The following is a 27948-nucleotide window of genomic DNA, read 5'->3' as shown; positions in this document are numbered from 1 at the left end:
GGAGATCAATCCAGTTAATCCTAAAGGAAATCAGTCCTGATTATTCATTGGAAGGACTGATGCTGACACTCCAATACTTTGGCCACCTGATGTGAAGTACTGACTCATTGGAAAAAACCCTGACACTGGGAAAGATTGAAGGCAGGAGGAGAAGGGGACAACAGAGGATGAGCTGGTTGGATGGCATCACCGACTGGATGCCATCTTAGGCGTGTCCTAAGTTCCACTTAGGACATGAGTTTGACCAAACTCTGGGAGTTGGTGATGGACAGGGAAGCCTGGCATGCTGCATTTCATGGGGTCGCAAAGAGTCACACACAACTGAGTGACTGAACTGAACTGATTTATTTGAATTTTATTGTATCAAAAGAAATAACTTTTCTCCTCACTGTGAAAAAAGTAGAATTACTGTATGATCCAGCATTTCCACTTCTGGGCATATTCCAAAAGGAATTGGAAGCAGGGTCTCAAAGATGATTTTATATGACATTCAAAGCAGCATTTATTCATAATACCCCAAATTTGGAAGCAACATAGGCATCCACTGACCAATGAATGGATGAGCAAAGTGTGGTATATAATACAATGGGATTCTATTCAATTTCCAAAAGGAAGGAAATTCTTCAATATGCTACATCATGTATAAACCTTGAGGACATTAAGCCAAGTGAAATAAACCAGTGAGAAAATAAAAAATACTATATGGTTCCACTTACAGTAGTAAAAATCATAAAGGCAGAAAGTATAATGGTTGTTTCCAGGGTAGGGGTAGGAAAGAATGGAGAGTTATTGTTTCATAGGTACAGATATTCAGTTTTATAAGATGAAAAGAGTTATGGTTATGAATATTGGTGATGGTTGCACAATAATGTGAAATACCACTGAACTGTATATGTAAAAGTATTCAAAATGTGAAATGCGGGTATATTTTAGTACAATAAAAAAATGAAAATAAAAAGGTTGGAAAGGAGACTCTGTAACAGGCTATGATGTTAACCCATAGAAGAGACAACCTAGGTGTCATGGTCCAAGGTTTTAATTTGGAATTCCCAGAAGGTGGTAGAGCATCTATTGTGGAGATAATGGTTTTAAATGACATTAATTAATTCATTTATTCATTCAAGAGCAGTATCAAATTCTGTGGCAGGTATTGTTTGGGGCCCCAAGAATAGTTAGTGAACAAAACAGACATGGTCTCTGCCCTTATGATGCTTGATCTAATTGGGCTTACAAAATAACTTTCTTATTATCATTTTGCTCCCTATGCAGCTTGCCTAGAGACACACAAGACGACATTAAATGGCAAAGAGGCCATAATCATTATAAATCAGTCTTATTATGATTCATTATAAATTAATGAAACAGCCTTTAATTTATATATATTAGTCTTCTGTGAACTTATTAACCCTAAGTCAGTTCTGAGACATTGACAATTTTAAATCCCTGAGTCTGAGAGAATGAAATGTAGATGTAATTATGTCATTACCCTATCAAAAAAAGGGCATTTTGTAAAACCTTTGATTGGTAACCATCTGACTTTGCTAGGTAACAGCCTGAATTCTCTGAGCATTTTCATTTTGCACTTCTGCACAGTGCAAGAAACAAACTGCATACAAATTAAATAAATTATAGAAATGCAGGGGAGGAAATTTTGCCACCCCAAAACGTCTCTTTCCATGTGGGCAAGCTGAAAACAATCGAGCCTAAAAAACTCAGGAAGTCTTTCTTTTTACTTCCATCTAAGCTACCTGAAATATTTTGAAAAAGGGCCTTTTCTAGGAATAGAGCTATTATGAGAGGTACCTGCAAAGCATATAGGTTAGCTGTGTGGAGGAAACTCAGGCAGGGACTATAGAGTAGAGTCTGTTCTGTGTCCCATAATTTCTGCCTGGCCCAGCAAATGTATTTTTTACCAAACATTTGCTTTTTTCAGCTCCATTTGAATTGTCCTCCTTCCTTTTGAATTCCAAAACCTCTACTCCCAACATCTTTTGTCTTGAGCTGAAGATAGTATTTAAGGTGAGGGTTTCAGCCATTTTAGTTAGTTACTTAGTGCTCTTGGGTCTCTTCCATGTATATATGCTATTAAACTTTTGTTTGATTTTCTCCTGCTCTATTGCATATCAAGTTAATTCTTAGACCAGTCAGAAGCACTTAGAAAGGTAGAGGAAAATCCCCCCCCCCCCCCCCCCCCCCCCGCCTCCCAACAGAAACATGCTTAGGTCAAAATTTTAAAGTCATTTCTAGTTAATTTTAAAGTAATTTAAAGTTAAAACTAGAACTTTTCCTATGATGACATAGTCATATTAATCCTTTATTTTTCTTAGTGGGGGTGGTTTATTTGTGACGTCGTGTCTGACTACTGTGACCCCATGGACTGTAGCCCACCAGGTTCCTCTGTCCATGGTATTTCCCAGGCAAGAATGCTGGAGTGGATTGCCATTTCCTTCTCCAGGGGATCATCCCCGCTCAGAATCAACCCAGGTCTCCTGCATTATGGGTGGACTTCTGCATTACCGGCAGACCACTGTATTGTGTGCCAGATGCTTTACTGACTGAGCTGCTGTGGAAGACTCTTTTCTTCTTGACTAACTCCTAAATCTTTTACCACAAATAGCAGGGCCCAAGCTCAACATCTTCCTATAGGCTCACCTGAAAATATAGAAATGCAATAGCATAAAATATATATATGTATGCTGCTGCTAAGTCACTTCAGTCGTGTCCGACTCTGTTTGACCCCATAAATGGCAGCCCACCAGGCTCCCCCATCCCTGGGATTCTCCAGGCAAGAACACTGGAGTGGGTTGCCATTGCCTTCTCCAATGCATGAAAGTGAAAAGTGAAAGTGAAGTTGCTCAGTCATGTATGACTCCTAGCAACCCCATGCACAGCAGACCACCAGGCTCCTCCGCCCATGGGATTTTCCAGGCAAGAGTACTGGAGTGGGATGCCATTGCCCACTCCCATAAAGCCATAACTGCAATGACTTTATTCCAATGCCAACTGGGTGGGGTTTGCTCTCAAACCGATGCAAGATTTTAGAGGTGGAAGTTTGTTAAGTTTTTTTAAGGTCATTGTCACTCACTTAAGGAAGACTTCTTCCATGGTAGTGATTGAAGCACCAAAGTTGGCAACGCCCAGCTCTCCTTTTTTCATTTCCAGATCATTAAACAGGGCTTCGAACCTGGAAAGAGAGAAGGAAAAGGAAAGGAAAACACTAGTACAAGTCTAGAAAATACTAGCACAGTTCCTATTAAATGGAATCAGGGAAAAAAAATGAGCACTTACTTTTTTCCCAATTAATATATAACTTTATGTCCAATTATATTTTCCCTGTTTTTTTTTTTTTTAATTTTAATGTGGTAAAACCATTTCACCATTTTGTGTTAAATTCATTTAAGTTTAAATCCAAGCAGCATTAAATACACTCACAGTGTTGCACAATCATCACCACCACGCATTTCCAGAACTATTTTATAATCCTAAAATACACCCCTTCCTCCATTTTCTCAACTTCACTTTATTTTCTGTCTCTATTAATTTGCCTATTTTATGTGCCTCACATAAGTTAGAATCATACACTATTTGTCTTTCTGTGTCTGGCTTATTTCATTTAGCATAATTTTTTTCTAGGTTCATCCATGTTGCAGCATGTATCAGAATTTAATTTCTTTTTAAGGCTGAATACTCGTTGTATGAAGATACAACATGCTGCTTATCCATTCATTCATAAGTGGGCATTTGGGTTGTTTCTACCTTTTGGATTTTGTGAATAATGCTGTGAACATTGGTGTACAACTGTCTGCTTGAGTTCCTGCTTTCAAATATTTTGGGTATACGCTAGAAATGGAATTGCTGTGATCACATGGTAAGTCTATGTTTAACTTTTTGAGGAACTGGTATACTATTTTCCATAGCAGACATACCATTTTATATACCTAATAGCAACACACGAGTTTCCAATTTTTCACATCACTACCAATATTTGTTTTTTTGTTTTTGTTTTTGTTTTTTATTTGCCTTTCCCTAATGGGTAGTTATGTCAAGCATCTTTTCATGTGCTTATTGGCAGATTGTACATTTCCCTTGGATAAATGTTTATTCAAATCCTTTGCCCATTTTAAAATTAAGATATTAGAGCTTTTTGTTTTTAGATGTGTTTTCAATATTGTTTTGTTCCATAATAATTTTTGGTTAGCCATGGGAAAGATATTTAGTAGCTCTTTATTCTGTAATGCTTATCATGAAACAAATGGAAATAACAAAGAGATATTTACTTTACCAAATTTCTCCCCACTAAAACTTGATTTTTGACATAAATTCTTTTGTCCTTTTAAAAATATTATCAACTTATTTTCTATAATTATTAAGGACTATAGCTAGTTGATAAAAGTTAATTTATTCACATGTGGTTCCTGCATCAAATGGGAAAAGGGTTCAAATTACAGGTGGTGTAGGTCACTAAATTACAAAAAGTGTAGTTACTGAAGTACGAACTGGGTATCAAGAAATAAAGATTTAATCAAATAGGTAGGTGAATTGTATGGAAGCTTTGCTACTTGTGGAGTAGTTATATCAAGGATCCTAAAGAACAATATTACCAAGGAAGAATGAACACTGTTTTAGGTTCAAAGACTTCTCTGGTGGCTCAGATGGTAAAGCGTCTGCCTACAATGTGGGAGACCTGGGTTCAATCCCTGGGTTGGGAAGATCTCCTGGAGAAGGAAATGGCAACCCACTCCAGTATTCTTGCCTGAAAAATCCTATGGATGGAGGAATCTCGTAGGCTACAATCCATGGGGTTGCAAAGAGTCAGACACGACTTCACTTTCACTTTCTTTAGGTTCAAAAGATCTCCAGAAACCCATCCACGTCTTAAACACTCTCATTCCCAGTGAAGGACTATCAAGAATATAAAGGATCAGCCTCGGAGGTGGTGGACTAACCACTCTCCATCTGCTAAATTTCCTCTGTATTTTAGTTAAATTCTATTTCCATCTAACTTTATCCAGCTTGGATATTATAATATCCAAGCTGGATAATATCAGTTCTATTCTTGCCTCTCAGTTCAGTCTGACCCTGCTTCCTATGATGATTTGTCATGTGACTCCTTGTCATTTTTATTCTTTTCCTACTATAGTGACCTATTCTGTCAATTACACAGGTTATTGAGATCTAATTCTGGTAGTTTTTTCTCTTTCAATGGTTGGTCTACAATTATCTTGTTAAAAAAAAAAACTTTATTGTGAACAAACATAGTCTTTCCTAACTTCATGATACATATTTTATGCTATGTTAGATAAACTCACTGTCCATGGCCCAGAAACCCACATCATATATGTTGATAATAATCTGTGTGACTAGTTGTTCATTTCTCAGTAGTTAGCCAAATTAATTATAGAGGAGAGACACAGATGGGAATCCCAGGTAGAATTATCATCAGTGTGTCTCTATAATTAATTTGGGTAACTACTGAGATCAAATTCCTAGTTTTTTTCTGTGTTATTGTCACCCTTGCTCCAAGAGTTGCTGTTTAAGGAGCTTTTTTTCATCACCTTAATATTTCCCTAGACTTTATTCACCACACATAAAATTTATATACCATAAGGACCATACCATTAGTTATCCCTTATTAACCAGGAAGTTATAAATACTAGGTTGTAAATCTTCCTCCCACTCTGCCCCCCACAAAAGAAAAATGGAAAGAAAAATATTAATGTCTTGAATGAACTTGAACTTACAAGGCAATCTTTTGTACAGTGAGAGAAATCTTCAGCTGTGAACTCAACTGTAGTTGGCAAGTGACAGCTATAAACTGGATACTTGGCTTGTTAGTAAAATACTACTGAGGAAGCTTTTGTTGTTGTGTAGACACTAAGTCGTGTCTGACTCTTTGCAACTCCATGAACCGTAGCCTGATTCACTAAACTTACTAAACCCTAAAAATTAAAATGATTTCTGGTCACCCAAACCATTCATCTAGGACTCTCTGAAACTATACCTGTGTGCATGCTCTTTGGGTAGGATAAATGATAATTCAGCTCCAAGATAGCTCTCCAAAATGGCATCTGGAATATGAGACTCAATAATTGCACAGATCTTTCCAAGATCACAATGTGGTTCCCTCTCCATGACTATGTGATATCCAGCACCTGAGAGAAACCATTTAGAAGACCAAATGAAGTAGTTTTATACTCCTTTTTCATCTCCTTTTAAGAGCAAATTTTGCTCTCCATGATTCAGTTACCTAGGTCGATAAGGAAGAAGACATGGTATGTCACAGACATTCTGTTAGGACTCTGAGGAGCCTCACACCTAAAACTTCTAAATGTTATTCTAAGAACTAAGACACTGAATAAACAGCAACTTCCTCTATAATTTCAATCACTTTCTCAGTGAATAATAATAATCTAGTGTATACAACCAGATATAGTAGATATATGAAGAAAAGCCCCTGTTAGGTGGCTACTTAGTTTTAAAACTTATCTTGATAAATATTCTTTTATTATCACTGACTGTCCATTATGTATTAAGCACTAATCTTGAACCTGGGGATAGAGCAGTGAACAAAGCAGGTAAAAATTCCTGCCTTCCTAAGAGCTACTTTCTAGTCAAAGGAGACATAATAATTAAGAGGGCTAAGTTGAAATATATATGGTATTATAAAAAATATAGCCAAGAGGAAGATATGAGACATTGAAGGAATGTTGTTAAATTGTAGACAGAGATCCATGGAAAGCCTGAGAAGACCTTAAAAAATCAGAGAACTATTATTCTTAATTAGTGCTTTGCCTTTATAGAAAAACTATTTTTTGGAATTTGAGGAAAATACCATCACTTTTGTATTTCATGATACAAATGAACTAACTTACAAAACAGAGACACACAGACTTAGAGAATGAACCTATGATTGTTAAGGGGAAGGGACAGTTAGGGAGTTTGGGATGGATATGTACACACTGCTATATTTAAAATGGATAACCAACAAGGACCTACTGTTTAATACATGGAACTCTGTTCAATGGGAAAGGAGTTTGGGGAGAATGGATACATGTATGGCTAAGTCCCTTCTCTGTTCACCTGAAACCATCACAACATTGTTAATCAAGTATACCCCAATACAAAATAAAAAGTTAAAAAAATAAAACAGATGAAAAGTTGCATTTAGAATAAAAAAATAAATATATGCACTTCAAATGGTCATTGTATTTGCATTTATATTTCTTATTAAGATTTTAAAAAAGAATAACACTTTTCAGCATAGATCTCTTAGATGAAATCTGACTTATTTATCTAGCTTATAGTAGGAAAGACACTATGATTTCATTGTACAAATGAGGCAACCTCAGGGAATGAAGGGACTTATCCATTATTTACTAGCTTTAGAAGCCAAAACTATTACAAAAATAATCTGTAAATAATATTATTTTTCACTTCTCAGGAATCATGACACAACAAATTTCTCAATTGTCTTGTCCTCTTAGGACCTGAATCAACAGAAAATGTCTTCTTTTGAAGAGATGTAAAGTAATTAGTGAGAGCTGAATGCTGATTTTTGATGGAATTTCCTATTCTATCAAAGAACTGAACACAAATTCTAGGCTTTTGAGTTAAATGTAGGTTCAGTTTAAGTTTATTTAAGGCTTAGCAACTATAAGAAGGGGCTTTCCTGGTAGCTCAGTTGGTAAAGAATCCGCCTGCAATGCAGGATTCCCTGGTTCAATTCCTGGGTCAGGAAGATCTGCTGGAGAAGGGATTGGCTACCCATTCCAGTATTCTTGGGCTTCCCTTGTAACTCAGCTGGTAAAGAATCCGCCTACAATGTGAGAGACCTGCGGGAGACCTTGGTTTGATCCCTGGATTGGGAAGATCTTCTGGAGAAGGGAAAGGTTACCCACTCCAGTATTCTAGCTTGGAGAATTCCATGGACAGTATAGTCCATGGGGTCACAAAGAGTTGGACATGACTGAATGACTTTCACTTCACTTCACTAACTATAAGAAGGGACCTGAATGTCTCAAAGTATTATATCTTTAAAATATCTAGTTACATACTATGTATTATTTTACAATAACTAGGACAATTAGTGGGAGAAGGCAATGGCACCCCACTCCAGTACTCTTGCCTGGAAAACCCTATGGACGGAGGAGCCAGGTAGGCTGCAGTCCATGGGGGCGCTAAGAGTCGGACACGACTGAGCGACTTCACTTTCACTTTTCACTTTCATGTATTGGAGAAGGAAATGGCAACCCACTCCAGTGTTCTTGCCTTGGAGAATCCCAGGGACGGGGGAGCCTGGTGGGCTGCTGTCTATGGGGTTACGCAGAGTCGGACACGACTGAAGCGACTTAGCAGCAGCAGTAGAGGGACAATTAGTGAATGCTAATTCACTAATTAGAAAGCATTATAAATTATCAAAAGCATACTGTTTAAATCATGTGGATCTTAACTCAGGCATCCCCAATTCAAATGGCATAAATTTAGTATTAGGTATCTTCCCTTCCCCCACTTGTGATAAAGGTCCCTAGGGTTATTTGCTCAGTTGCATCTGTTTCTTTGTGACCCCATTAACTGTATCATGCCAGGCTCCTCTATCCATGGAATTCTCCAGGCAAGAATACTGGAGTGGATTGCCGTTTCCTTCTCCAGGGGATCTTCCCGACCCAGGGACTGAACCTGGGTCTCCTGAATTGGCAGGTAGATTCTTTACCATCTGAGCCACCAGGGAAGCCCCTAGATATAGAAATCTGTATTGAACTCAAACCTATAAGGTGATCATAAACTTTGAACTAAATGGATATACAACTATGACTATCTGAGCCACAATTTTTTATTCTATAAAATGAAGTTGTTGTTTTGAGTATTAAATATGCTGCATAAAGTGGATACCATAGTAACCAGTGTAGAGGAAATAGTTAAGGTTAGTTAAATGAATTAAAATAGTGAATAAATGAAGAAGGAATTCATCCTTAATTATTTTCATTTACATTTTTACCCTACAATTATACCCTACACCCTAGGACTGTAATTTTAGCCTTCATTATCAATTTTATATCCTAAAAAAGTTTCATCAAAGTCAAGGATTGTATTATTACACTGACATGATTCTTTCATTCTACACTACATCCAGAGTTATCTTGTCACACTGGGGATTTGATATCGGTTTGGCAAATGAGAAATGAGGCTCATAAACAATTGATTGCTCTAATTTCTCTCCTCAACCAATCACTCAATAAAATAAATACATCTGAGCACACAATTGCATTTCAAAGACAAAGAAAACCGTTAGTACATGCAAAATGGGAGAAATAAGCATGGCTTTATAGGTTGATAAAAGCATTTCCTGAGTCTAAAGCTATGTATTTGACAGAAAAGTAAGAATGTATAAGGAATGTGTATATTGTATAGGGCCGGAGAAACTAATTAGAATAGTTGCCACCTAATTAATAAGACAGAGGAAATCATTGAAGTTTTTGGTGTTTAGACAAAATATCATTAAAATCTCATTAGAGGAATATTTTTAAGGAATCAGTATCCTAAGAATAATCAAAGGGAGAGAGACCATATGTTTTTTTCAGGAAGATTGAAGAGCCACAGCACTGCAGGGTCCCCTTGACCATGATGGCAATTCGGTCACCCAGGATGTCAGCTTCATCCATGTAGTGAGTGGTCAGTAAGATTGTACGATCATGTTTAAATTGCTGAAGGATGTCCCAGGTGGCTCTCCTTGAGAATGGGTCCATTCCAGATGATGGTTCATCAAGTATCACTACCTAAAAGCCAGAAGAACAATTTCATAACCATTGAATATTGATGCCATAGTACACATCGGATAATTTACTATTTAAGGGGAACACTTTTAAGTGAAGATAAAGTCTGGACTAAAAATAGTAGTAAAAGCAACCCCAAACTAAACAATTGAGCCAATACTGCCAATTTCCTCTGATCATTATTGCCAATGTTCCTTTAAGATTCATATCAACTCTCAGGTTTTTGTCAGCTTTCCAGACCGGTTGTCAGAAATCCATTTTTAGTGTCCCTTCTCCCTGCCCTCCCCCATTCTTTCTTCCTTAATACCTTGGAGCCCCCTAAAAGTGCTATAATGATGGAGAGTTTGCGCTTCGTTCCTCCACTCAGTGACTTTGAAAATGTATCACGTTTTTCTAGCAGGTCAAAAGTAGACAGTATATGGTTAATTTCATTAGAAGACATCTTTTGATGTATATTTTTTACCTAGAAAGAGGAGCCAGAATTTACACTATGCATTTAGCCTTATCCTTAGAAGTTTATTAGATCTTAAGTTTTCTTATATATCTATACAGATAGATAAAGTTTCTTGTAACTATATCCTTAAAACATTTTATACTAGCTCTGTTCTAACGTTAGCTATATAGTCTCTTCTTCCCATTGCCTCCCTTTATGTCTAAAGCAGTGTTCCTAAATTAAAAAAAATTTTTTTTTTCATAATTAATAGACACATCTGAAGCTCATGAACAGAGGGAAAAAAGAAACACATCTCTAACTTCCAGATATGATGAAAGAAGCACACACACCCCTTATCTCCTACTGAACTCAATTATTAAACCTGTAAAACTACTAAAAGGTAAACAGCAGCAGTTGGAACAGGAAGAACACCATAATTTAAAGTGCCACAGAACTTTAAATGGTTGAGTTTACCATTTTCACTTATGTATCCCATGCTGTTGCTGCTGCTGCTAAGTCGCTTCAGTTGTGTCCAACTCTGGGCGACCTCATAGACAGCAGCCCACCAGGCTCCACCGTCCCTGGGATTCTCCAGGCAAGAACACTGGAGTGGGTTGCCATTTCCTTCTCCAATGTATCCCATAGTCTGAACTGAAAAGCAATCCAAAGCATTCAACTGAGCACTGCAGAGCAGACAGAATAAGATTAAGGAAAAACTTTCTAGTTTTGGCTTGAAGAGTGGAAAAGGGAAAAATCCCTAAAGCTCTGAGAAAGTGTAGAAGGGGCAATCCCAGTTTTTCCTCTGAGGAGGGGAAATGTCTCAATTCAATGGATTTATGCTTCTAAAAAGACATAACCAAACTCAGTTGCTTTTTTACCACTCTGTCTTCCTGCCACTTGGTTGTGGCTCAGTCATGAAAGTGGGTGATTTCTGGAAGGAGGACTAAAAATTGGAATCATAGGGAACCAGAATGTTTGGGAGATAATAACAGAAAGTGATACCATAAAGTTGTTTATGAACTCTTGTGTTTATCCCATTGTTTGCACATATGGATCGCATTAGTATGTGCATAAGTGAGTGCTAAGTCGCTTCAGTCGTGTTTGACTCTGTGACACTATGGATTGTAGCCTGCCATGTTCCTCTGTCCAAGGGATTTTCCAGGCAAGAATTCTGGTTGCCATGCCCTCCTCCAGAGAATCTTCCTGACCTAGGGATTCAACCTGCATCTCTTTATGTCTCCCGCATTGGTAGGCATGTTCTTTACCATATGATAACATATACACAGAGAGGCTGGACTAGTACTGCAAAGACTTTACACCTGACATTGGACCCACAACCCACAGAGAACATATAAATAAGATGGAGAGTCTCATGAAGCATTGTTGAAAATATCAAGGATAAAAATAAAAATTAACTGGCACACAAAGAATCACAAAAGTCTCAACTCATATAGGAAAATATAGTCAACAGACACTAGTGATTAGGTGGCACAGATGTTGGGATTAACATAGAAAGTATCATCAGAGAGAGCAGCTGGGAGCCGACCTTCCTGCCAGTCATGCTGTGATGGCTTCCTGGCTTTGTTGTCCTTGCTGAAGTCCCTGCTGCTGGACTCTGGCTCCAGATTTAACCTAAAGTAGGTTAAGATGGTGAAATAGAAGGATCCTAAGCTCACCTCCTCTCATGAGCACACCAAAATCACAACAATCTGCAGAACAATCATTGTTGAAAACTGCCTTATGACCCAGCAATCCCAATGCTGGGCATACACACCGAGGAAACCAGAATTGAAAGAGATACGTGTACCCCAGTGTTCATCACAGCACTGTTTATAATAGCCAGGACATGGAAGCAACCTAGATGTACAACAGCAGATGAATGGATAAGAAAGCTGTGGTACATATACACAATGGAGTATTACTCAGCCATTAAAAAGAATACATTTGAATCAGTTCTAATGAGGTGGATGAAACTGGAGCCTATTATACAGAGTGAAGTAAGCCAGAAAGAAAAACACCAATACAGTATACTAACACATATATATGGAATTTAGAATGATGGTAATGATAACCCTGTATTGCGAGACAGCAAAAGAGACACAGAGGTATAGAACAGTCTTTTGGACTCTGTGGGAGAGGGAGAGGGTGGGATGATTTGGGAGAATGGCATTGAAACATGTATAATATCATATATGAAACGAATCGCCAGTCCAGGTCTGATGCATGATACAGGGTGCTTGGGGCTGGTGCACTGGGATGACCCAGAGGGAGGGTATGGGGAGGGAGGTGGGAGGGGAGTTCAGGATGGGGAACATGTGTACACCTGTGGCGGATTCATGTTGATGTATGGCAAAACCAATACAATATTGTAAAGTAATTAGCCTCCAATTAAAATAAATAAATTTATATTAAAAAAAAGAAAAAGTCTGAAACCTACCAGAAAAGATCTTTTACAACTAAAGACATAAAGAAAGAAACACAGTGAGACAGGTATGAGGGGTGGCCTTGCAATATAATCAAACCCCGTATCCCTCAGTGAGCAACCCAAAGACTGGAGAAAATTGTATTACAGAGGTTCTTCCACAGAACTGAGAGTTCAGAACCCCATGTCAAGCCCCCCAGCCAGGGGATCTGGCACAGGGAAGAGGAGCCCCCAGAGCAGTTGACTTTGAAGGCTGGCAGGCTTTGACTGCAAGAGCTCCACAGGATAGGGGGAAAAGAGACTTTACTCTTAAAGGGCATACAAAAAAAACTCACATGTACCAGGAACAAGGACAAAAGCAGTAATTTCATAAGAGCTTGGGCCACACCTACCTTCTAGTCTTGCAAGGTCTCCTGGGGAAGCAGGGGTTGGACATGGCTCACTTTGGGGACATAGACACTGGTTATGGACATATGCTGCTGCTAAGTTGCTTCAGTTGTGTCCGACTCTGTGCAACCCCATAGACAGAAGCCCACCAGGCTCCCCCATCCCTGGGATTCTCCAGGCAAGAGTACGGGAGTGGGTTGCAATTTCCTTCTCTAATGCATGAAAATGAAAAGTGAAAGTGAATTCTCTCAGTTGTGTCCAACTCTTAGCGACCCCATGGACTGCAGCCTACCAGGCTCCTCCATCCATGGGATTTTCCAGGCAAGAGTACATATAGGGGAGAGTATTCTTCTGCATGAATTCTCTTGGAGGCTGACATCCTGCTTGGGTCATTAGTACCAAGACCTGGCCTCACCCAACAGTCAAGGCTCCAGTGCTAAAATGCCTCAGTCTAAACAACTAAGCCGTTGGGGCTATATTCCCATTCATCAGCAGACAGGCTGCCTAAAGACTCTCTGAGCATACAGACAAATATAAACAAGCACTTGGACAGTTCTGTCCAGCAGAGGGCCAAGACTCAGCTCTACCCATCAGTGGGCAGGCAAGAGCCCCTCCCACCAGGAAGTCCGCACAAGCCTCTGGACCAGTCTTACCTACCAGGAGGCAGACACCAGAAGCAAGAAAATTATGGTCTTGAAGTCTACAAAATTAATCTGTGAATGCAGGCCAGGCACTACCCTTGGAACAGCTGGCCCCTGGCCCTTGAAAAGTGCAGTGCTGGGACAGAAGGCCAGCAAGGTTGAGAAACATAACTAATCTTCCACATACATAAACTACAAATAGCAATTTTGACAAAATTAGGTGAAAGAGGAATATGTTTCAGATTAGGAACAATACAAAATCTCAGAAGAAAAACTAAGTGACAGGGATATATGCAATCTACCTGGGAAAGAGTTCAGAGTATTGATTGTAAAGATGATCCAAGAACTCAGGTGGAGAATGCATGCACAGAGTGAGAAATTAGTTTTTTTTAAACAAAGAATTAGAAAATATAAAGAACAATGAAATAGAATTGAAGAATACAATAACTGAAATGAAAAGTACACTAGAAGGAATCAATAGTAGACTAAATGAGGAAGAATGGATAACTGAGCTGGAAGACAGAGTAGTGGAAATCATTATGGCTGAACAGAAAAAGAAAAAAAAGTGAAAAGAAATCAAGACAGCTTAAGAGACCTCTGGGACAACAACAAGAGTGATAATATTCATATTATAGGGGTCTCAGAAGGAGAAGAGAGAGAGAAAGGACCTGAGAAAATATCTGAAGAAGTAATAGCTGAAAAGTTGCCCAACTGGGCAAGGAAACAGTTACCCAACTTCAAAAAGACCAGAGAGTCCCATACAGGTTTAACCTGCAGAGGAACACACCAAGACACATAGTAAGCAAACTGCCAAGAGTGGAAAATAAAGAGAGAATATTAAAAGCAACAAGAGAAAAGAAACAAATAACATACAAGGGAACTCCCATAAAGCTATCAACTGATTTTTTAGCATAAACTCTGCAGGCTAGAAGGGAGGGGCATGACATACTCAAAGTGAAAAACCTACAATCCAGAATATTCTACCCAGGAAGACTCTCATTCAGATTTGATGGTGAAATCAAATGCTTTACAGACAAGGAAAAGCTAAAACAATTCAGCATCACTAAATCAGCTTTACAAGAAACATTAAAGGTTATTCTCTAGGCAGAAAAGAAGAGGCCACAACTAGAAACAAGAAAATTATGAATGGAAAAGCTCACTGGTAAAGGCAAACATACACTAAAAGTAGGAAATCATCCATACACAAAGCTAACAGGGAGGCTAAAAGGCAAAAGTAGTAAAATCATTTATATCCATGATAAGCAGTTAAGGGATACATGAAACAGTTAGACGCAAAATATCAAAAACAGTAATCATGAGGGGACAAGAGTACAAATGTAGGTTATCTAAAATGCATTCGAAATGAAGAGAGCAGACACCTACAACAAGTGTGTGTGTGTGTGTGTGTATATATATGTGTGTGTATATATATATATATATATATATATATATATATATATATATATATATATCCCGTGGGCCTCTTCCACCTACTTCTCACCCCTTTCTTGCTCACTCACTACCCCATATCACCCAGGCCTTCTTTTGACTCTGAATGCTCCTTGTGCATTCCCTCTCTAGCCCCAGGACCCGTGCAGCCCTCGTCCAGCTGCTTCAGGTCTCATATTAAATGTCATTTTCTCAGAGAAACCTCTTCTAGCCATCCAAAGTTGGTACCTCTCTCTCACAGGCACACACAGACACACGCACATGCTGAAATTGTTTTCAATTAAGAATCTTTTTAAAATGAAACTTACAACCCTTTATAATGGCCTGTGTATTTGTTTGGAGAACGAAATGGCAACCCACTCCAGTATTCTTGCCTGGGAAATCCCATGGACAGAGGAGCCTGGCGGGATACAGTCCATGGGGTCGCAAGGGTCAGACAAGACTTAGCGACTAAATGAGATATATATATATATATATATATATACACACACACACACACACACACACACGTATACGTATATATGAAGTGAAGTGAAAGTGAAAGTGGCTCAGCCATGTCTGACTTTTTGTGATCCCATGGACTATACAGTCCATGGGATTCTTCAGGCCAGAATACTGGAGTAGGTAGCCTTTCCCTTCTCCAGGGGATCTTCCCAACCTGGGATCGAACCCAGGTCTCCCACATTGCAGACAGATTCTTTACCAACTAAGCCACAAGGGAAGATGTGTGTATACATATACACGTCTATAGACACACTGCTATACAAAAATCTCATGGTAACAACAAAACAAAGATCTGTAATAGATATACACACAAAAGAGTAAAAGGAATCCAAACATACACTATAGACAGTCATCAAATCACAAGAGAAGAGAACAAAAGAAGGGGAGAAAAGAACAAGAAAAACAAATTTGAAACAATCAACAAAATAGCAATAGGAACACACATAGCAATAATTAGCTTAAATGTGAACAGACTAATGCTCCAAACAAAGCACATAGGTGGCTTAACTGATACAAAAACAGGACCCACATGTATGCTGCATGTAAGAAACTCACTTCAGATCTAGAGACACATATGGACTGAAAGTGAGGGGATGGACACATGCCAAAAATGGGATAGGGAAGGAGTGGTAGGCCTAGGCCTCTCCAGGTGTTCCTTGGGGGTCCACCTTAGTATGGTGATGGGTAAAGGGGATACCTGAGTTCTAACCTTTATAAATAGGGGAGACTGTCGGGAGCTGCGTTAGGCATTACTGACAAAATGGAGGCACGGTCCCCAGCCCCCTCTCCTCATTCCGCAGGCACGGATCCCGGGATGAAAGGAGTTAGGCCTTGTAATTCTGACTTGTCTTTTCCTCTCCTTGGCTGAGTTGACTCAAAAGGAATATTAAGGTGCTTATTGTTCTTAAGAGGAGCATGAGAAGGCACAAAGCCTTCTGCAATTGTGCTCAGAAAATAATTCATAAAGTTAATCATTGACATTTGTTCAAGGACTTTTACAAAAGAGTGTTTCAGGATGAGCACATAGGCCGTAGCTTGAGGCCATGGGAGGGATTGTATCTGAAGGCTATTTGTGAGGAGAATGTTTATGGCAAAGGAGTTTACTGAATTTAGGGCTTAGAAATAATTAAAATAGTTAGAAGTCAAAGATTTAAGGAATGTTGTAAAGTTAGCATATTTTACTATAGCTTATAGAAGTTAGGAATTTTTAGAGACACTATAGCTAGAAGCCTTTTTAAGAGATAGTGAGCTCAGGATGTTAGGGGCAAACAGGATTTAGGAAGATAAGTAGTAAACTGAGGAATGTAGCATGAGTTACAATGTAATCACAAGTTAACTATAGGACACATTAGAGTTCAGTTCAGTTCAGTTCAGTTCAGTCGCTCAGTCATGTCCGACTCTGTGACCCCATGAATCGCAGCACACCAGGCCTCCCTGTCCATCACCAACTCCTGGAGTTCACTCAAACTCACGTCCATCGAGTCAGTGATGCCATCCAGCCATCTCATCCTCTGTCATCCCCTTCTTCTGCCCCCAATCCCTCCCAGCATCAGAGTCTTTTCCAGTGAGTCAACTCTTCGCATGAGGTGGCCAAAGTACTGGAGTGTCAGCTTTAGCATCATTCCTTCCAAAGAAATCCCAGGGCTGATCTCCTTCAGAATGGCCTTGATTCATGGACCTGACATTCCAGGTTCCTATGCAATATTGCTCTTTACAGCATTGGACCTTGCTTCTATCACCAGTCACATCCACAGCTGGGTATTTTTTCTTTGGCTCCATCCCTTCATTCTTTCTGGAGTTATTTCTCCACTGATCTCCAGTAGCATATTGGGCACCTACTGACCTGGGGAGTTCCTCTTTCAGTATCCTATCATTTTGCCTTTTCATACTGTTCATGGGGTTCTCAAGGCAAGAATACTGAAGTGGTTTGCCATTCCCTTCTCCAGTGGACACATTAGAGGAGGTAGATAATAGATGATAAGGCTGATTCCCAGAGAATCACTGAAGCAGGATCTCTGTTTGAAGAGCAACAATGGTTTATGGAGATGATAAATCTGGGAGAGGGGGAACTGAAAATGTCAAACCTCTGGCCTAATGTTTTTATAAAAGTATAAAAGAGAATCTTAAACTTGGAATAAACAGGCAGTCCATAGAAAAATGAGAGGCTGTCTCATCACCGCCACCATTCACCTCTTCAGGTTGAATCCCTGGTTGCTGGAGTTGGACTCCGGCAAGTGGCTCCCAGAACAGGGGACACTGAAGAGTAAGTAATCTGGGAATGTAACGCGGGACGGTTAGGACTGTACCTGTGGGTGGCCGGCACCCTTCTACAGTTTAGGCAGGGTGAGGAGGGTACAGAATCAGTAAGAATATTCTCTAGAAGAATGTGTTTTTCTGCATCTAAGAATATACAAATGTTTATTGAAATATTACTTCGTATGTTAGCCCATGGATGTGTTAAAGTAAGCACAGGAAGACTGTCTAAATTTCTACGTTTGTTTTATACTTTGCATGGGCCAGAAAAGGTTCGCGTAGATGCTTTTGCTCTGTGGAATATGATTAGAAATGTCCTGGAGCCCCGTCATGAGGCTGTTAGATAGCCTATGGGGGAGGCTATACAGGTGGATGGCGGTGGGTCTCCACCTTCTGCACAGATCATGTTTTCTGCCACTGACGAAGTAAAGGAGGGAGACTGTGCCCTATTCCCAAGGAAGGAGAGGGCTTACAGGACGCTGCGGCTGGGCGACCTGGTGAGCCCCCTCCCCCTCTGCGCAAACCTTTAAAAATTTATCCACCACTTTCATATTTAAGGCGACCACCGCCACCTCCGCTTGTGCCTCCCAGGGCCCAGGAGTTCCCCACTTTGCCTCCAAAGCCTCCCAGAGCATTGCCTAAGGCTTAGAAAGATAGAGTTTTTTTTTTTTTTTTTTAAACAAAGGAGCTTTTAAAGCAGACGCATGCACAATATACTGGAGAAGGCAATGGCAGCCCACTCCAGTACTCTTGCCTGGAAAATCCCATGGACGGAGGAGCCTGGTAGGCTGCAGTCCATGGGGTCGCTAAGAGTCGCACACGACTGAGCGACTTCACTTTGACTTTTCACTTTCATGCATTGGAGGAGGAAATGGCAACCCACTCCAGTGTTCTTGCCTGGAGAATCCCATGGACAGAGGAGTGCGGCGGGCTGCCGTTTATGGGGTCGTACAGAGTTGAACACGACTAAAGTGACTTAGCAGCAGCAGCACAATATATAGAGCTGCTCCTTGGAGAAAACCCCCTCAGGGGGGCCTCACCCAGGCTTAAAAAAAAAAAAAAAAAAAGATTAATCATAATGGAAACGATTCTACAAATAAAAAATGTTTCTCTTGTGGCCAAATGGGGCATTTTTGCCAGCAATGTCCTGCCAAGGAGGGACAACAAGCCATGCCAATCAACCCCAGGTAGCGCAGGACTGGACCTCAGTTCCACCCCCGCAACAATATTAACCCCTGACGTGCTGGTTACTCTGATTCCAATGGGAGTGGCTGGTCCCCTACCTGAGGGGATTGTAGGACTTGTGCTGGGGCATAGCTCGCTTTCTTTTCAAGGAATTTCGGTGGTGCCTGGTGTAGTAGATTCTGATTATACTGGGGAAATTAAAGTTTTGATCTTGCTGCCTACTAAAACTGTGCGAATTAATAAAGGTCAAAGAATAGCACAGCTTTTGCTTTTACCTTACTATTAGACAGGAAAAACCTTGACTTCTCAAGCTAGGGGCCCCAGAGGATTTGGATCTAGTGATCTAGCTTTTTGGGTGCAGCAGTGAGTCAACTCTTTGCATCAGGTGGCCAAAGTATTGGAGCTTCAGCTTCAGTCCTTCCAACGAATATTCAGGATTGGTTTCTTTTAGGATTGACTGGTTTGATCTCCTTGAAGTCCAAGGGACTCTCAAGAGTCTTCTCCAACACCACTTTTTGAAAGTGATTTTGAAAGCATCAACTCTCATATTCATACATGACTACTGGAAAAACCGTAGCTTTGACTATATGGACCTTTGTTGGCAAAGTGATGTCTTGGCTTTTTAGTATGCTGTCTAGGTTTGTCAAAATTTTCTTCCAAGAAGTAATCTTATTTTTTTATTTTCATGGCTGCAGTCATCATCTGCAGTGATTTTGGAGCCCAAGTAAATGAAATTTGTCACTGTTTCCATTGTTACTCAATGTTAATCTCAAGTTACTGAATCTAATTTATGTTTATAGGGAATTTCAACCAAATAGCAGAAAATATTCTTCTCAAGTACCCATGACAGTCACCAAGATAGATCTTTTCTTGGGTCATAAAAATATAGCAATTTAAAAACATTTGAAACTACAAAAAGTATGATCTCTGACCAGAAGAGAATGAAACTAAAATAACAGGAAGAAAATATAACAACTTTTCATCACTTGATATTATGTATATATGCATGTAAATGATCTATGCCATAGAAGAAGTCTCAAGAAACACAGAAAATATTTTGAATTTACTGTAAGTGAAAATATAACAAACCATATCAAATTTTGTGAGATGTAGCTAAAGGAGAGCTTGAAGGAAAAAATCACAGGAATAAATGCTTACATTATTAAGCATGTAATAATTCTCAAATCAATTATTAATACCTATGCACTGACATAAAAAAAGGAGAGTAAAAACCCCAAATGAAGTTGAAGTGTGAATATAGTAAATACGTAAACATTAATAAATGAAATAAAGGGAGGAGCTAAGATGGCAGAGGAATAGGACGGGGAGACCACTTTCTCCTCCACAAATTCATCAAAAGAATATTTAAACGCCAAGTAAATTCCACAAAACAGCTTCTGAATGCTGGCAGAGGACATCAGGCACCCAGAAAAGCAACCCATTGTCTTCTAAAGGAGGTAGGAAAAAATATAAAAGACAAAAAAAGAGACAAAAGAGGGAGGGACGGAGCTCCGTCCTGGGAAGGGAGTCTTAAAAAGAGAAAAGTTTCCAAACACCAGGAGACACTCTCACTGCCGAGTCTGTGCCGAGCCTTGGAAGCACAGAGGGCGACATAACAGGGAGGAAAAATAAACAATTAAAACCCACAGATTAGGAGCCCAGCGGTAACTCCCCCAGCAGAGAAGCATCGCAGATGCCTGCACCCGCCACTAGCAAGCGGGGCCTGGGCAGGGAGGTGCAGGCTGCATCGCTTAGAGTAAGGATCTGGCTTGAATGCCCTGAGCGCTATCTGAGCAAACTAATTTGGGCTAGCAAACCAGACTGTGGGATATCTACCACACGAAAAGCCAGCCCTAACCTAAGACACCTCCAGGCCCGCAAACGGAACAAAGGACTGAACAGAGATAGCTGGCTGCAGACCATCCCCCTCCAGTGACAGGCAGCCAGAGCTGGAAGGGGGCAATCGCAGCCCCAGAGAGACATTATCTACAAAACTGTAAGCGGGCTTCTTTGCTAACTAAGACTTCTTGGGGTTCTGGATGGTCAACATCCGCCTGAGAAGGTGCACCGGTTGTACATCCAGAAAACCGAGCGGTGGGGAGGCGCTAAGTCACAGCAACCACGCTTGCCAAACACCTCATCACCTGAGCTGCTCGGACCTGGGAAGGGCACAAAATGCAGGCCCAACTGAGTCTGCGCCTCTGAGGACTACCCGAGTGCCTGAACCTGAGTGGCTTAGACCTGGGAGGTGCAGGCAACCCAGGGCCGGCCTCAGATGGTTCCCGGTGAAGCAACCTAGAGCCTGAGCAGTGTGGGCAGGGAGGCTACATATGCCGTGAGCGGGGGCAGACCCAGTGTGGCTGAGGCACTGTGAGCACACGCCAGAGGTATTTGTTTGCAGCGTCCCTCCCTCCCCACAGCGGACTGAACAAGTGAACCTAAAAAAAAAAAAAAAAAAAAAAAAAGTGTCCACCACCCGCTCCTTTGTATCAGGGCGGAAATGAGACACTGAAGAGACCAGCAAACAGAAGAAGCTATAACAGAGGGAACCGCCTTGGAAGCGACAGGCAATAGATTAAAACCCTGTCGTTAGTACCGACTATATAGGAAGGGGCCTATAGATCTTGAGAAATATAAGCCGGACCAAGGAACTAGCCGAAAATGAACTGACCCCACAATACCCACAACAACACCAGAGAAAGTCCTAGATATATTTTAACTATTTTTATGATCATTTTTTCTTTCTTTTTAAAAAATTTTTTAAAAAAATTTTAAGTCCTCTATTACTCCTTTAATTTTCACTTTTATAACCTACTATTACTTCGCAAAAAAAAGACCCTATTTTTTAAAAAGCAAACTTCATATATATATTTTTTATAATTTTTGTGACCTTGTTTTTTTTTTCCCCCTTTTCTCTTTCTTTCTTTCTTTTTCTTTTCTTTAACATTGTATTTTTGAAATTCCAAACTCTACTCTAGATTTTTAATTTTAGCTTTTTGGTATTTGTTATCAATTTTGTACCTATAATTTTTTTAAATAATTTTTGTGACTTTTTTTCTCTCTTTCTTTCTCTTCTTCTTTTCTTTAACATTGTATTTCTGAAATTCCAAACTTTACTCTAGATTTTTAATTTTTGCTTTTAGGTATTTGTTATCAATTTTGTACCTATATTTTCTTTATAATTTTTGTGACTTTTTTTTTTCTTTTCCTCTCTTTCTTTTCCTTGTTCTTTTCTTTAACATTGTATTTTTGAAATTCCAAACTCTACTCTAGATTTTTAATTTTTGCTTTTAGGTATTTGTTACCAATTTTGTACCTTTAAGAACCCAATCTTCAGTACCCATTTTTCACTTGGGAGCGAGATTACTGGCTTGTCTGCTCTCTCACCATTTGGACTCTTCTTTTTCTCCACCAGGTCGCCTGTGTCTCCTCCCTAACCCCTCTCTACTCTACCCAACTCTGTGAATTTCTGTGTGTTCCAGACGGTGGAGAACACTTAGGGAACTGATTACTGGCTGGATCTGTCTCTCTCCTTTTCATTCCCCCCTTTTATCCTCCTGGCCACCTCTGTCTCTTTCCTCCCTCTTCTCTTCTCTGTATAACTCCGTGAACATCTCTGAGTGGTCCAGTTGTGCAGTGCACATAAGGAAGTAATTACTGGTTAGCCCGCTCTCTCCTCTACTGATTCCACCTCATCTCATTCGGGTCACCTCTAACTCCCTCCTCCCTCTTCTCTTCTCCATGTAACGCTGTGAACTTCTCTGGGTGACCCTCACGGTGGAGAAACTTTTCATCTTTAACCTAGATGTTTTATCAATGGTGCTGTATAGAAGGAGAAGTTTTGAGACTACTGTAAAAATAAGACCAATAACTGGAAGCAGGAGGCTTAAGTCCAAACCCTGACTCCAGGGAACTCCTGACTCCAGGGAACACTAATTGACAGGAGCTCATCAAACGCCTCCATACCTACACTGAAACCAAGCACTACACAAGGACCAACAAGTTCCAGGGCAAGACATACCAAGCAAATTCTCCAGCAACACAGGAACACAGCCCTGAGCTCTAATATACAGGCTGCCCAAAGTTACTCCAATCCATAGACATCTCATAACTCATTATTGGACACTTCATTGCACTCCAGAGAGAAGAAATCCAGCTCCACCCACCAGAACACCGACATAAGCTTCCCTAACCAAGAAACCTTGACAAGCCACCTGTACAAAACCCACACACAGTGAGGAAACTCCACAATAAAGAGAACTCCACAAACTGCCTGAATACAGAAAGGACACCCCAAACTCAGCAATATAAACAAGATGAAGAGACAGAGGAATACCCAGCAGGTAAAGGAACAGGATAAATGCCCACCAAACCAAACAAAAGAGGAAGAGATAGGGAATCTACCTGATAAAGAATTCCAAATAAGGATAGCGAAATTGATCCAAAATCTTAAAATCAAAATGGAATCACAGATAAATAGCCTGGAGACAAGGATTGAGAAGATGCAAGAAAGGTTTAACAAGGACCTAGAAGAAATAAAAAAGAGTCAATATATAATGAATAATGCAATAAATGAGATCAAAAACACTCTGGAGGCAACAAATAGAATAACAGAGGCAGAAGATAGGATTAGTGAATTAGAAGATAGAATGGTAGAAATAAATGAATCAGAGAGGAAAAAAGAAAAATGAATTAAAAGAAATGAGGACAATCTCAGAGACCTCCAGGACAGTATTAAATGCTACAACATTCGAATCATAGGAATCCCAGAAGAAGAAGACAAAAAGAAAGACCATGAGAAAATACTTGAGGAGATAATAGTTGAAAACTTCCCTAAAATGGGGAAGGAAATAATCACTCAAGTCCAAGAAACCCAGAGAGTCCCAAACAAGAGAAACCCAAGGCGAAACACCCCAAGACACATATTAATCAAATTAACAAAGATCAAACACAAAGAACAAATATTAAAAGCAGCAAGGGAAAAACAACAAATAACACACAAGGGAATTCCCATAAGGATACCAGCTGATCTTTCAGTAGAAACTCTTCAAGCCAGGAGGGAATGGCAAGACATACTTAAAGTGATGAAAGAAAATAACCTACAGCCCAGATTATTGTACCCAGCAAAGATCTCATTCAAATATGAAGGAGAAATCAAAAGCTTTACAGACAAGCAAAAGCTGAGAGAATTCAGCACCACCAAACCAGCTCTCCAACAAATACTAAAGGATATTCTCTATACAGGAAACACAAAAAGGGTGTATAAATTTGAACCCAAAACAATAAAGTAAATGGCAACAGGATCATACATATCAATAATTACCTTAAACGTAAATGGGTTGAATGCCCCAACCAAAAGACAAAGACTGGCTGAATGGATACAAAAACAAGACCCCTACATATGTTGTCTACAAGAGACCCACCTCAAAACAGGGGATACATACAGACTGAAAGTGAAGGGCTGGAAAAAGATTTTCCATGCAAATAGGGACCAAAAGAAAGCAGGAGTAGCAATACTCATATCAGACAAAATAGACTTTAAAACAAAGGCTGTGAAAAGAGACAAAGGAGGTCACTACATAATGATCAAAGGATCAATCCAAGAAGAAGATATAACAATTATAAATATATATGCACCCGACATAGGAGCACTGCAATATGTAAGACAAATGCTAACAAGTATGAAAGGAGAAATTAACAACCACACAATAATAGTGGGAGACTTTAATACCCCACTCACCACTATGGATAGATCAACTAAACAGAAAATTAACAAGGAAACACAAACTTTAAATGATACAATAGACCAGTTAGACCTAATTGATATCTATAGAACATTTCATCCCAAAACAATGAATTTCAACTTTTTCTCAAGCCCACATGGAACCTTCTCCAGGATAGATCACATCCTGGGCCATAAATCTAGCCTCAGTAAATTCAAAAAAATTGAAATCATTCCAAGCATCTTTTCTGACCACAATGCAGTAAGATTAGATCTCAATTACAGAAGAAAAACTAAACTATTAAAATTCCAACATACGGAGGCTGAACAACAAGCTGCTGAATAACCAACAAATCACAGAAGAAATCAAAAAAGAAATCAAAATATGCATAGAAACAAATGAAAATGAAAACACAACAACCTCAAACCTGTGGGACACTGTAAAAGCAGTCCTCAGGGGAAAGTTCATAGCAATACAGGCATACCTCAAGAAACAAGAAAAAAGTCAAATAAATAACCTAACTCTACACCTAAAGCAACTAGAAAAGGAAGAAATGAAGAACCCCAGGGTTAGTAGAAGGAAAGAAATCTTAAAAATTAGAGCAGAAATAAATGCAAAAGAAACAAAAGAGACCATAGCAAAAATCAACAAAGCCAAAAGCTGGTTCTTTGAAAGGATAAATAAAATTGACAAACCATTAGCCAGACTCATCAAGAAACAAAGGGAGAAAAATCAAATCAATAAAATTAGAAATGAAAATGGAGAGATCATAACAGACAACACAGAAATACAAAGGATCATAAGAGACTACTATCAGCAATTATATGCCAATAAAATGGACAACATGGAAGAAATGGACAAATTCTTGGAAAAGTACAACTTTCCAAAACTGGACCAGGAAGAAATAGAAAATCTTAACAGACCCATCACAAGCACAGAAATTGAAACTGTAATCAGAAATCTTCCAGCAAACAAAAGCCCAGGTCCAGACGGCTTCACAGCTGAGTTCTACCAAAAACTTAGAGAGAGCTAACACCTATTCTACTCAAACTCTTCCAGAAAATTGCAGAGGAAGGTAAACTTCCAAACTCATTCTATGAGGCCACCATCACCCTAATACCAAAACCTGACAAAGATGCCACAAAAAAAGAAAACTACAGGCCGATATCACTGATGAACATAGATGCAAAAATCCTTAACAAAATTCTAGCAATCAGAATCCAACAACACATTAAAAAGATCATATACCATGACCAAGTGGGCTTTATCCCAGGGATGAAAGGATTCTTCAATATCCGCAAATCAATCAATGTAATACACCACATTAACAAATTGAAAAATAAAAACCATATGATTATCTCAATAGATGCAGAGAAAGCGTTTGACAAAAGTCAACATCCATTTATGATAAGAACTCTCCAGAAAGCAGGAATAGAAGGAACATACCTCAACATAATAAAAGCTATATATGACAAACCCACACCAAACATTATCCTCAGTGGTGAAAAATTGAAAGCATTTCCTCTAAAGTCAGGAACAAGACAAGGGTGCCCACTTTCACCATTACTATTCAACATAGTTTTAGAAGTTTTGGCCACAGCAATCAGAGCAGAAAAAGAAATAAAAGGAATCCGAATTGGAAAAGAAGAAGTAAAACTCTCACTGTTTGCAGATGACATGATCCTCTACATAGAAAACCCTAAAGACTCCACCAGAAAATTACTAGAACTAATCAATGAATATAGTAAAGTTGCAGGATGTAAAATCAACACACAGAAATCCCTTGCATTCCTATACACTAATAATGAGAAAACAGAAAGAGAAATTAAGGAAACAATTCCATTCACCATTGCAATGAAAAGAATAAAATACTTAGGAATATAGCTACCTAAAGAAACTAAAGACCTATATATAGAAAACTATAAAAGAAAGAAATCAAAGAGGACACTAATAGATGGAGAACTATACCATGTTCATGGATTGGAAGAATCAATATAGTGAAAATGAGTATATTACCCAAAGCAATCTATAGATTCAATGCAATCCCTATCAAGCTACCAACAATATTCTTCACAGAGCTAGAACAAATAATTTCACAATTTGTATGGAAATACAAAAAACCTCGAATACCCAAAGCCATCTTGAGAAAGAAGAATGGAACTGGAGGAATCAACCTGCCTGACTTCAGGCTCTACTACAAAGCCACAGTCATCAAGACAGTATGGTACTGGCACAAAGACAGAAATATAGATCAATGGAACAAAACAGAAAGCCCAGAGATAAATCCATGCACCTATGGACACCTTATCTTTGACAAAGGAGGCAAGAATATACAATGGATTAAAGACAATCTCTTTAACAAGTGGTGCTGGGAAAACTGTAAAAGAATGAAACTAGAACACTTTCTAACACCATACACAAAAATAAACTCAAAATGGATTAAAGATCTAAACGTAAGATCAGAAACTATAAATCTCCTAGAGGGGAACATAGGCAAAACACTCTCTGACATACATCACAGCAGGATCCTCTATGACCCACCTCCCAGAATACTGGAAATAAAGGCAAAAATAAACAAATGGGACCTAATTAAACTTAAAAGCTTCTGCACAACAAAGGAAACTATAAGCAAGGTGAAAAGGCAGCCTTCAGAATGGGAGAAAATAATAGCAAATGAAACAACTGACAAACAACTAATCTCAAAAATATACAAGCAACTCCTACAGCTCAATTCCAGAAAAATAAATGACCCAATCAAAAAATGGGCCAAAGAACTAAATAGACATTTCTCCAAAGAAGACATACAGATGGCTAACAAACACATGAAAAGATGCTCAACATCACTCATTATCAGAGAAATGCAAATCAAAACCACTATTCATGCTGGTCAGAATGGCTGCTATCCAAAAGTCTACAAGCAATAAATGCTGGAGAGGGTGTGGAGAAGAGGGAACCCTCTTACACTTGTTGGTGGGAATGCAAACTAGTACAGCCACTATGGAGAACAGTGTGGAGATTCCTTAAAAAACTGGAAATAGAACTGCCTTATGACCCAGCAACCCCACTTCTGGGCATACACGCCGAGAAAACCAGAATTGAAAGAGACACATGTACCCCAATGTTCATCACAGCACTGTTTATAATAGCCAAGACATGGAAGCAACCTAGATGTCCATCAGTA

The 27948-nt window shown here is 39.3% G+C and overlaps 1 protein-coding gene across 1 annotated transcript in view; it reads right to left on the bottom strand.

The window, feature by feature from the left end:
• Positions 1-27948, bottom strand: part of LOC109578125 (phospholipid-transporting ATPase ABCA3-like) — a 204253-nt gene that overhangs the window by 69143 nt on the left and 107162 nt on the right. The window contains exons 13-16 of the mRNA XM_070779778.1: positions 10078-10233; positions 9563-9773; positions 6002-6152; positions 3086-3184 (exon numbers count right to left, since the gene is read on the bottom strand). Of these exons, the coding sequence (XP_070635879.1) occupies positions 3086-3184; positions 6002-6152; positions 9563-9773; positions 10078-10233 (617 nt within the window). The remainder of the gene's footprint in view (positions 1-3085; positions 3185-6001; positions 6153-9562; positions 9774-10077; positions 10234-27948) is intronic.

Source organism: Bos indicus, chromosome 25 (genome assembly GCF_029378745.1).
Source record: "Bos indicus isolate NIAB-ARS_2022 breed Sahiwal x Tharparkar chromosome 25, NIAB-ARS_B.indTharparkar_mat_pri_1.0, whole genome shotgun sequence".
Lineage (NCBI taxonomy): Eukaryota > Metazoa > Chordata > Mammalia > Artiodactyla > Bovidae > Bos > Bos indicus.
Note: the sequence above shows the minus strand (reverse complement) of the source record. Positions and strands in the feature narration are given on the sequence as shown.